The 12254-nt window shown below is 46.3% G+C and overlaps 1 protein-coding gene across 1 annotated transcript in view; it reads left to right on the top strand.

The window, feature by feature from the left end:
- LOC139470802 (ubiquitin conjugation factor E4 B-like) overlaps positions 1-12254 on the top strand; it is a 55260-nt gene that overhangs the window by 21131 nt on the left and 21875 nt on the right. The window contains exons 10-16 of the mRNA XM_071253090.1: positions 5994-6092; positions 6238-6351; positions 6950-7039; positions 8669-8774; positions 10224-10465; positions 11350-11477; positions 11940-12038. Coding sequence (XP_071109191.1) covers positions 5994-6092; positions 6238-6351; positions 6950-7039; positions 8669-8774; positions 10224-10465; positions 11350-11477; positions 11940-12038 — 878 coding nt within the window. The remainder of the gene's footprint in view (positions 1-5993; positions 6093-6237; positions 6352-6949; positions 7040-8668; positions 8775-10223; positions 10466-11349; positions 11478-11939; positions 12039-12254) is intronic.

Below are 12254 nucleotides of genomic sequence, written 5' to 3' on the forward strand. Positions count from 1 at the left end.
GTTATCAGTTCAGGGTTCTACCATTCGGGATCGCTACGGCCCCGAGGGTGTTCACCAAGCTGATGTTGATTCCCGCCCAAGTGGCCAGGTCAAAAGGTCGGTTCTGCCATCCGTACCTCGACGACTGGTTACTAAGAGCTCTATCGCAATCCCTGAGTCAGATAGCTACACAACAAGTGATAGATATTCTGATCACTCTAGGGTGGATAGTCAATCTCAAGAAGTCAGATCTGAGCCCTACTCAGAATCTAGTCTTCCTAGGGGCGAATTTCAACACGGTGAGCGGAATTGTATCTCTGTCACAAGATCGCATTACCAAGGTCAGAAGTGTTACTTCCCAGTTCCTTCTGTCCGCCAGTCACACTGCTCGTACATGGCTCCAGTTACTGGGCAACATGGCGGCGACAGTGGATGTGGTTTGGCGGGCGCGCTTGAGAATGAGACCCATTCAACAAGCGCTCCGTCGACTTTGGGTGAACTCGGAAGATCTCGAGACTGTTCTCGAGACTCCGCAGTGGCTCAATGCACACCTTCAGTGGTGGACCGAGGTCGGGAATCTGTCCCGGGGGCTCCCCCTCGACACTCCCGTGCCGTCTCTCACAGTTCAAACAGACGCGTCACTCTCCGGCTGGGGAGGCGTTCTGAACGATCACACTGCCTCGGGACTATGGTCCCAGCAGGAGATCAAACTGCATATCAATGTGCTAGAACTGAGAGCGGTCAGGTTGGTGTTCCAACGCTTCCTGGATCTGCTTCGTGGCCAAGTGGTGCGTCTAGAGATGGACAACCAAACGGCGATGACTTACATCCGGAAGCAGGGGGGAACGGTGTCTCCGTCGCTTCTCCAAGAGATGTGGCAGTTCCTCCTATGGTGCGACTCACACGTTATCAGGGTGCTACCTGTTTATCTCCCGGGGGTAGACAACGTCCGTGCGGACGCTCTGTCTCGCCGGATCCTCGCTCCTCACGAGTGGAGGCTCGACCCGGGGATATTCGGGATTATCTCCCAGTTATACGGGTCGTTCCAGGTGGATCTGTTTGCGTCTGGGGTGAATCACCAGACACCAACGTTCTGCTCCCGAGTCCCCGACCCGAGGTCGGTGGCACCGGACGCCTTCCAGCTAGATTGGACGGACAGAATTCTGTGGGCATTCCCCCCAGTACCTCTGATTTCCAAGGTCCTGTCTCAGCTAAGCACTCAGCCTGCGCGACTACTTGTGCTCCTGGCACCCCTTTGGTCGGCGCAGAGTTGGTTTCCAGTCATACTCAGGTTTCTGGCTCAGCCTCCTGTTCTATTACCTTTACGACCGGACCTCCTATCCCAGAACGAGGCCCTCCACCCGAATCCCAGGATTCAGTGGGTGGCTTGGCCACTGTCCGGAATCGCCTCCAGGAGAGCGGTATTCCTGCACGAGTTGCAGACACAATACTGGCTTCGCGGAGGGATTCGACAAACGTTCAGTACGAGGATAGATGGGCCTGCTATGCGCGCTGGTGTGTCGATAGAGGGATTGCAGATCCCTTTTCTGCAGATCTCGTAGCCGTACTTGAGTTCCTCCAGTCGCGACTAGATGTCGGCCTGGCCGCATCGACAGTCCGGGGGTACTCTACAGCTATCGCTGCCTTTCACGTCCCCGTCGACGGGGCACTTTTGGGTGCGCACCCATTAGTGCAGCGTTTTTTAGCAGGTGTGGACAGGATCCGACCGCCTGTCCGGCGGATCAGTCCCCCTTGGGAATTGTCAATCGTTCTTGTTTGGCTGTCCGGTCCTTCCTTTCGGGATCTGTCGTCTCTCTCTCTTCAGCTGTTGAGCTGGAAGACGGCGTTCCTTGTGGCGGTAACGTCCGGCAGACGGGTAGGCGACATTCACGCAATGTCAGCCGATCCCGAACTAACTGTCTTTCACCGGGACAGGGTCAGTATTCGCCTGCCGGACTCTTACCGTCCTAAGGTCGCACACGCCTTCCACGTGACGGCTCCTATTGAGCTACCTGCTCTTTCACAGCCTTCTTCGTCGGGGACCACTACAAGACATGCTCATGTCTTGGATGTCCGCAGGACCCTTAAGTCCTATATCAGCAGAACTAAGGGTATCCGTAAGGATAATCAACTATTTTGCTGTTATGGCGGTAGGAAGGCTGGCTCACCTGCGAGCAAACAAACAATCTCCAGGTGGATAGTCTCTACTATATGTACGGCGTACACACTTCAAGGCAGGGACCCCCCTACCAAGTTGAAGGCTCATTCGGTTAGAGCAGTGGCTACGACACAAGCGTATGCCGCGGCTCTGCCCATTGAGGAGATCTGCTCCGCGGCTATTTGGAGCCAGCCGAGCACGTTCATCAAACATTACCAACTCGACAAACACTCAAGCGAGCGTGCTCGGTTTGGTCAGTCAGTTCTCCGAACTGGGCAAAGTTCTACATCTCTAGCCGATTGAGCCTTCGAGATTTTAGACCGCCCGGACCGGTTATAACACTGCTCAGTAACGGTCCGGATTTTATCTTCTACGGTCGATACAATACCAGCCATTACCACTCGATAATCATCGTATTTGCACATGCACTCCTTCGATTACGGGGACCCTCTGGCCTAGCTCTGTGCGGGTTTATAGGCTCTCGTGATCTGTGCCCCAATATCACTTGTTCAAAAAAAGTGTGGGGGGTGGGGGGTGTGTGTGTCTCGAGTTCTCGATATGATAAGCCACAAAGAATGGCTCTTTTCATGGTGTATGGTCGATAACGCCCTGTCTCCAGCCCCCGCCTTTCGACGGTGGTGCCTCACGATAAGGTTGGTTCCATTTATTGAACTCTTGTTTATTCATTGAAATAATCAAAATATGATGTATTTATGCACGCTTGTTGCTGACGGATGCCACTTCCTAGATTATCTTTAGGAGTCTATCTTGATGCAATAAGTGCCCCAAGGAGGATTTAATCTGAAAGAGAATTTTACAAACCTGTAGAGGTTATGAATTCTCTGATGAAATCCTCCTTGGGGCACGGCCACCCGCCTCCCCACATTCCGTCAGCATTAGACATATGGAAAGTGATTTGGGTGAGAGTTGCTTCCCTTGGCGTGACGCGCCGTGGAGGGTGAGGCACCATAAGGGTGGACGTATATCAGACAAAAACAAAGTTTTTTGTGTGGTAACAATTTTTATTAAGGAAAATGGTTACAACTATGTCATGTAGATTTTCTTGAGCCAGGAAAATGCAATAAGTGCCCCAAGGAGGATTTCATCAGAGAATTCATAACCTCTACAGGTTTGTAAAAATTTACACAGAAGATTAACAACATTCCTATGGGGTTTATAGAACAGATCAACGTTTATCACACATACAGGTGGAACCCACCACCTACTGTGAGATTCAAGCAATAAGTATGAGTCAGGATAAGATAAAATATGTATTTTTTAGAGTAAAAATATCATTTATACTTATCCTGACTCATACAAATGAGTACCCTCCCGGCCTTCCCCTCTTTCCACTGATGTGTTCTGACCATTAAGTAGGAAATAAGAGAGAGTGATGAGTTACTGGGCTTGGTCACATGGTTCCGGTGCGCATGCGCAGAGTGAGGGTGCGTTTGGGTGAGCTGTTTTCTCTGTTCTTTGGGAACAACACAGGACGTTTCCACTACCTATTCGGAAGAGAGAGAGATAAGCAATATGTATGAGTCAGGATAAGTATAAATGATATTTTTACTCTAAAAAATACATTTTTGTTTAAAACTGCAATTCGATCACCATGCAGACCTGTCCTCCCGAAAACTATAGAAACTTAGATCTCTGTCCCACATCCAACTGTTCAGCTGATCCCTTAGTTAGATAACTTAATAAGGAGTTTGATGTCAGTCTTTCTAACACCACTGCCACAGGCTGATTTGTTTAGTACATGACCAGACTTTTCTCTTGTTTGTAAACAAGCACAGTTGTTCTGAAATCAGAACAGACTGGCAAGCCTTTTGGTGTGCTTTACATATTGTTTTGCATAATTATACAGATATACTATAACAAATGTGACAGTGAGATGCATGAGATTGTTTTTATACATCAAAGTGACTGTATCGCTAGCTCTCCGTGGGGCTTCAATGACAGCACGTGGAGCTGTACAACCTATGTAAAGGATAACAAGGCAAATGGAAATTGTTTTTCACGTTTTAGGATATTTTTCAGTTAAAGTTAACCATTCTATGACCTTTAGTTTGTCTAGATGTATAGACTCATCAAAAATGCAACAGATGAAAAACATATGCAATATCTTGAATGGATTGTGTAAGATGTGATGAATCATCACATGGTGCTTGCCTGTGCCAGAGGTAATTTGCTGGCCACATGGAATTCTGGGTAAGAGAGGTTGTCTTTCTCACTGTCATGTCAATACAGTAGATAAGCCGTGGAAGTGTTGTTAACTGTACAGATGAAGACGGAAATGAAAGAAAAGGGTTGACAAGTACTTGAGTCCTGGGGGGGGGGGGGGGGGGGCACGGGTCGCCCAGTCGTCTAAGGCGCGGTGATTCGCTGTGCAGAGTTGCGTCCCTTGGGCACGCCAGAAACCTATGATTGTGCTTTCGAAGCCCGGTTCGCCCCAATTATGTTTCTAGGTTTGTCAGCACCATACCCGTGCTCGTGGGTTTCACCGAAGTGGTAAACTTCTGAGACCTGCATCACTTCGGGCTTTCCTCCCACATTAAGCTGACACGCCGCGATATAACTGGAATACTGTTAAAAGCGGCGTTAAACCCAACTCACTCACTCACTCACTTGAGTCCTGACTTTGATCTACATATCTCTCAATGTTTCTTTGAGTTGTGACTTTGTTCGGAATGCTGTATCACATGATAGTTGGCCCCCAAACTCTGTCAACACTGTATTGGACAAGAAGCAGAACCCATGTGTTGGTGTTTTTTCAAAGAAATCACTTGTTATTACGAAGTACTGATTGTCCTCTATTAATGTTTTGTTTTGGAGCAGAAAGAAGCTTACAATAATCCTATATTTACATTTACATAAGTTTTGAAAAACTGGGGAAATGGTAGAGTAAGCTTGCCCTTGGATTTTGATTTTGGAGTCTCCGATCAGGGAGCTTCCTTCCCTGGGTGACTTTGGTGACTTTCTCTGTGTTGTGTATCATCTGGGAACCATTGCTTGCCTGGTCCAGTCAGTGTTGTGTATGATCTGGGAACCATTGCTTGCCTGGTCCAGTTAGTGTTGTGTATCATCTGGGAACCATTGCTTGCCTGGTCCAGTGAGTGTTGTGTATCATCTGGGAACCATTGCTTGCCTGGTCCAATCAGTGTTGTGTATCATCTGGGAACCATTGCTTGCCTGGTCCAATCAGTGTTGGATGCTGTTGTAAGGCTGACATACCACTACTGACAGTGTTGGATGCTGTTGTAAGGCTGACATACCACTACTGACAGTGTTGGATGCTGTTGTAAGGCTGACATACCACTACTGACAGTGTTGGATGCTGTTGTAAGGCTGACATACCACTACTGACAGTGTTGGATGCTGTTGCAAGGCTGACATACCACTACTGACAGTGTTGGATGCTGTTGTAAGGCTGACAAACCACTACTGACAGTGTTGGATGCTGTTGTAAGGCTGACATACCACTACTGACAGTGTTGGATGCTGTTGTAAGGCTGACATACCACTACTGACAGTGTTGGATGCTGTTGCAAGGCTGACATACCACTGACATACCACTTCTTTGTCTCCCCGAGAATAGCTGCAAGATTGCTGATGCAGAGTTAAGCAATATTCACTCACTCACTCACTCCACTACTGTCAGGTTGAGCTCTGTACCCTGGTAAACTCCTGTCCCCAAGCATTCAAGAAACGGTTTTTCTGCATTGATAGGTATTCGGTGTCCTTGCACACAATTGTCAAGAATCTGGATCACGTATCTGAACAGGGCCATGTCACAAGATTCTAGGGAAGGTGATGCTGGCTACATTTGTAGTTGAATGGGTTGTTTCTGTTTCAGGTCAAAGTAGTGGAGCAGTTCTTCTCTGGGCATCAGCTGACAACAGACAGCACCCGTCTCATCAACCAGTCTCTACAGCATAGGCTGGAATATGTCAGGGTAGGTGTTCACATTTACATGTTGCAACAGTAAGGTGTTTGCATCAGTAGATTTAGCATAGACATGCACTTTAACCTTGAAGCCCCATGCTTCATACTTTACAATTATTAGAATATGGAGCTAACTAATGGTGCTTTCTTTTCAGTCTGAAGTTTTCAAAGTCGTCCACTCCCTCCTAGTAAATGTGGAAACCAGGGATTCAGCCATGTCCTTCCTGGCGTCCGCTCTCATGAGAAATGCCAAACGCTCACAGATCCATGTAAGCTTCTCTTTTATGTAGCCTTTGAGATATGTTGGGATGTAAATGTAAATGCTTACAGTAATGATTAAATGTTTACCCTCGACAAATGCCCTTGGAATCCCCAAGATGAGGTCCCCAGCAACTATGCTGGTTGTAAGAGGCGACTGAATGGATCGGGTGATCAGGCTCGGTGACTTGGTTGAGTGTGTGTGATCATAATCTAACAGTGTGGATTGTTGCAAACAATAACAATCACTTGATTGTCGGGTCGAGATTTGAAAATTTACAGGATGCTGTCATATAGCTGTAATACTGCTGAGTGCAGCATTAAACATTGACAAAGAGCATCATTCATTTGTAAATCAAGTTAACTTTAACCAGGCATCAAGACATAGACTTGTTGCTTATCAGCTTTTTGTAAGCTTTCTTCATGGGAGAACTAAGTCAGAAACCTCTCCTTCAGAATTGTTGCAGCTGGCACCCATCTTTTACTTGATTAAGTTTACATTAAGGATGTTAATATTGTTACAAGTTTTGTCTGAGAACCTTTCAGATGAAACAGCTTGAGATGTGTTGAAATGGTGCCCCTGAGTATGTGGCGTTCTGTGTTTGGCAGGTTGATGAAAGGTTTGTGTCCGGCGATGGCTTCATACTCAACCTTATGTCTGTGCTACAGCAGCTGTCGGTGAAGATAATGTTGGACAAGGTGAGTCACATGGACCCTGTTTATACACAGCATCCCTTACCCCTGTCTCCCAGGACTCCTTCAGTTGTTAGACCTGATGTAATAGGATAATACTAATAGTAATGGTCCATTCATGTTGTGTTGTACTCCATGTAAAGGCAGGCTCTGAGCACTTTCTACCCTGGTCAATGGATCGGTGTGCACTCTATTCATTCTCAGCTTTCTGGGGAGTATCTAACCAAACCTACCTAGAAGGTAAACTGTCACATCACCATATCATCCTACAGGGTAGGAGGCTTATGAATGAACTTGCCAAAGGTGACACTGAATGTGGGACTGAAGCCCTAGAAACTCAAGCATGGTTTTGTGACCTGTGCGCTGTGTACAGGACCATGTGCCACCCGATCAGGTAGTCTGGATCGGTGACTTGGCTGATTGTATGTCATCATACTCAAAGGGTCTTGGATGTTGCCTGTAATATCATCCACCAGTTTGTCTGGTTCAGATTCTAGTATTTACAGATCATCATGATGTAGCTGGAATATTGCTGACCATGGTGTATAACAACATTCACTCACTGCTGTGTGCCTTGCGTTTGACTGTCCAGCTGAGTGAGTAGCTCTGCTGTGTGCCTTGCGTTTGACTGTCCAGCTGAGTGAGTAGCTCTGCTGTGTGCCTTGCGTTTGACTGTCCAGCTGAGTGAGTAGCTCTGCTGTGTGCCTTGTGTTTGACTGTCCAGCTGAGTGAGTAGCTCTGCTGTGTGCCTTGTGTTTGACTGTCCAGCTGAGTGGGTATGTCTGCTGTGTGCCTTGTGTTTGACTATCCATCTGAGTGAGTAGCTCTGCTGTGTGCCTTGTGTTTTACTGTCCAGCCGAGTGGGTAGCTCTGCTGTGTGCCTTGTGTTTGACTATCCATCTGAGTGAGTAGCTCTGCTGTGTTCCTTGTGTTTGACTGTCCAGCCGAGTGGGTAGGTCTGCTGTGTTCCTTGTGTTTGACTGTCCAGCTGAGTGAGTAGCTCTGCTGTGTGCCTTGTGTTTGACTATCCATCTGAGTGAGTAGCTCTGCTGTGTGCCTTGTGTTTGACTGTCCAGCCGAGTGGGTAGCTCTGCTGTGTGCCTTGTGTTTGACTATCCATCTGAGTGAGTAGCTCTGCTGTGTTCCTTGTGTTTGACTGTCCAGCCGAGTGGGTAGGTCTGCTGTGTTCCTTGTGTTTGACTGTCCAGCTGAGTGAGTAGCTCTGCTGTGTGCCTTGTGTTTGACTATCCATCTGAGTGAGTAGCTCTGCTGTGTGCCTTGTGTTTGACTGTCCAGCTGAGTGAGTAGCTCTGCTGTGTGCCTTGTGTTTGACTATCAAGCTGAGTGAGTAGCTCTGCTGTGTGCCTTGTGTTTGACTATCCAGCTGAGTGAGTAGCTCTGTTGTGTGCCTTGTGTTTGACTATCCAGCCGAGTGAGTAGCTCTGCTGTGTGCCTTGTGTTTGACTATCCAGCTGAGTGAGTAGCTCTGCTGTGTGCCTTGTGTTTGACTATCCAGCTGAGTGAGTAGCTCTGCTGTGTGCCTTGTGTTTGACTATTCAGCTGAGTGAGTAGCTCTGCTGTGTGCCTTGTGTTTGACTATTCAGCTGAGTGAGTAGCTCTGCTTGTGTTGTCCAGGTTGACCCCTACTATCCATTCCACCCCAAGGCCAGGGTGTCCACCAAGTCGGAATCTCGCCTCCACAGTACAACAGCGGAAGCAGACAAATGGATGGATGATCTCAGTAAGACAACAGGGGTAACATCTCACTGCATGCCAACATACATGACACAATAATCCATTATCAAGTAGAATATACACAATGCCACCTGAGCTGAGATTAAACTTGACAAGAATGTTAATTAGTGTTTCAAACAATTGTAAGACCCAAAACACAGTTGGGCAGGTGAGTGTTGCCTATCCATCTTCCAAGTTTCCTTCAGACACTATTAATATTTAAAAAACCAAAACTGACAAAGCATGTCGTGATTCAGTTGAAATAATGCAAACAACTACTTGAGAATCTATGAGGAGTTTAGTAAAACTGAGTACGTAAGTTGTCTTTAAATTATCTGCCAGACAATCTGGCAGGTGAAGGAAGACAGAAAAGTTACCAGCCATGGGCAGGCAGGCAGGCAGGCAGGCAGGCTGTTATGTTGGACATTGATGTTAATGCAGTCAAAAAATCCTGTTTTATTTTCTCTATTTAAGGCTTTGGGGTCAAATTTTCTCAAAAATTATTTAAGTTGATAAATGAATTTTTACACACTAATGTTACTGGTTACGATCTCAAATGAGTTATAAAATTGGTGTTTTAAATACATTTCTTACAGAGTTATGGTCCTTGGTCCATGCTTTTAACAAAGTGCATACTGCATTAAATAGGGACAGGTTTTCTCAAAAACTGCTGAAGTTACGTGAATAGTGATAGTGCTGTTTCCTTGTTAAAACATACTGATGATTCCGTTATTTGCAACAACCATCTTACTGTGGGCGTTCACATGTGAAATTATTGTGTGGGGTGGGTGGTTTGTCGGGGTGAAATGATACAGTAAGGTCACGAATGGATAGGTATCACGATACAAAAGGACACGGTGTGATACATATCGTGATACGCATATTTACCACTAATCCCGTTGAAACGTCTTGACTATAAATATTTTAGAGCATGTTCAAAAGGAAAAGCGAGCTGTAGACACGTTTGTTGTGGCTATTCTAGTAGTGAACTTATTTACAACTCATTACGATTTTTGACTGACCAATGCGCGGGGGGTCCATAACATTAGAAGTATTATAATTTAGCAAGTGTATCATCTTGTATCAATACAGAAAAAAATGTATTGTGTATCGTATCGGCACATGAAAATTTGTGTTGCATCGGTGCACCAATTTATCCTTTCATCTCTATAGACTTGGTTTGACACCTAACTTGTAAACATTAACAGCATCATTAAAGTTTTTCACGCAATCTTTCAATTACTTTAGGGGAGATCACCTGCTTGAAGACAGCAGGACAAAACCATAAATTTCACTCTGTATGCAGCCTCCCTTTTATTGGTTATCCTCTTGACACACAGATGATCAGTTCTGTATAAAGATTTAAATAAGTGACTTAATTGTGTGGGCCTTAATACCTCTTGTGTTGTCTGTTAATTGTTCTGCACTCATCAAGTTCTGTTGTGTAATCTTGCAGATAGTAAACCTAACCCACCATGGCAAGACCCCAAGTTTCCAACCGAGTGTTTCTTCCTCACCCTTCACTGTCATCACTTGTCTATTACTCCCATCATGCGTAAATATCAGCGCCGACTTCGTGCAATCCGAGATCTCAACCGCATGGTGGAGGAGATGGAGGGCACAGAGCCACAGTGGAAAATCCTGCCTACAGCGGGCAGGAACAGGGACATGCTCAAGAAGTGGAAGTCTCAGGTCCAGGTGGGTGAATGCTGCAGTGTCAGGTGGGTGGGTCCAGGAGATGCTCAAGAAGTGGAAATCTCAGGTCCAGGTGGGTGCAGGCTGCAGTGTCAGGTGGGTGGGTCCAGGAGATGCTCCAGAAGTAGAAGTCAGGTCCAGGTGGGTGAAGGCTGCATTGTCATGTGGGTGGGTCCAGGAGATGCTCCAGAAGTAGAAGTCTCAGGTCCAGGTGGGTGAAGGCTGCATTGTCAGGTGGGTGGGTCCAGGAGATGCTCCAGAAGTAGAAGTAGAAGTCTCAGGTCCAGGTGGGTGAAGGCTGCAGTGTCAGGTGGGTGGGTCCAGGAGATGTTTCAGAAGTAGAAGTCTCAGGTCTAGGTGGGTGAAGGCTGCAGTGTCAGGTGGGTGGGTCCAGGAGATGCTCCAGAAGTAGAAGTCTCAGGTCCAGGTTAGTGAAGGTTGCAGTATCGATAGGGTGGGTCCAGGAGATGCTCAGGTCCAGGTGGGGGAAGGTTGCAGACAGGTGTGGTGGGGCCCAGGAGATGCTCCAGAAGTAGAAGTCTCAGGTCCAGGTGGGTGAAGGCTGCATTGTCAGGTGGGTGGGTCCAGGAGATGTCATAGTGAGGTATGTGTAGTTATGCCAGAGGTGCAGATGAAGGAGTATACCGCTAGCTCCCGCTGGTCCTTCTGCTGCTTGGGTGATGGCTCAGGCTCGTGTTGGGAATCAGTTCAGTAGTTGTTCTCTGTTGTATTATTATCTTCAGCATGTATCAGTTATCAGTTAGGCAATACTTCTCCTTATGGACAAGCCTGCCCTATCCCTGAGTTTGTATAAGTATAAAAACATGTTAAATGATGTTTTGATTGAAAATATGCTATTTTGAAACATCTGTGGTTGATATTTTCAGAGGCTACAGAAGAGCAAGCTGTGTGCAGATGCTGGAGTGTTGGATGCCAACATGTTGCGCAAGTGTCTCCAGTTCTACACCTTGGTAGCCGAGTTTGTCATCAAGGCAGCAGATCCACAAAAGCATGGGTAAAAGGGGTTTTGTATATGCAATATCTTAACAGATGAATCTTTAGTTTGATAGCTGTAGCTTATATGTGAGGAATCTTGAGGACATAGTCAGGTTCTGTGATTACATGTCACAAAGTAAGTTGTGTGCAGGTCCTAGCAGTGTAGAGTTGTGTCCCTTAGCTGCCAGGTCCTACTTTTTCAGCACCATATCTTTCCTCTTGGGTTCTGCTTTTATGACTAGCATCACTTTGGACTTTCCTTCCATGTGAAGCTGTTGAAAGCAGCATTTAATCCAACTTGCTTGCGCACTTGTGTATGTACTAAGAGTTATATGTAATCTGTTGATCGTGATGATTAATTGATGACTGGTTAATCAGATATTATTAATGTTGCTTTTTCCTGTTTTTCTTGTGGAAGTAAGTTATGAGCGCTCCATGTGGTTACTAGTAGTAGTGTCCAGCATCTGTCATATCGTTGCAGGTCTCGCCTTCCACTGCCTACAGAAGTTCCTATGCAATTTTCAGCATTACCCGAGTTCTACGTGGAGGACATAGCCGACTTCCTCCTCTTTGTTCTCCAGTACGTGCTCTTGCTGCTACCACGAGGGGGCTTGTTGGGATGTTACTGTTTCACTCACCATTTACACACCACAAAATAACAGCATCTTTCATTTGTATACAATTTCCCCTTTTTTGCATTTATTTGCATGGAAGTAGAATTACGTCTGCTGGTTGAATATGTAGTTTCCCTTATTCTCCAGTTCTTACTTTTGTGACAAATTGAAAAATTGTAAAA

This window comes from Haliotis cracherodii, unplaced genomic scaffold (genome assembly GCF_022045235.1).
Source record: "Haliotis cracherodii isolate W230 unplaced genomic scaffold, xgHalCrac1.p SCAF_21, whole genome shotgun sequence".
In the NCBI taxonomy this organism is placed as follows: Eukaryota; Metazoa; Mollusca; class Gastropoda; order Lepetellida; family Haliotidae; genus Haliotis; species Haliotis cracherodii.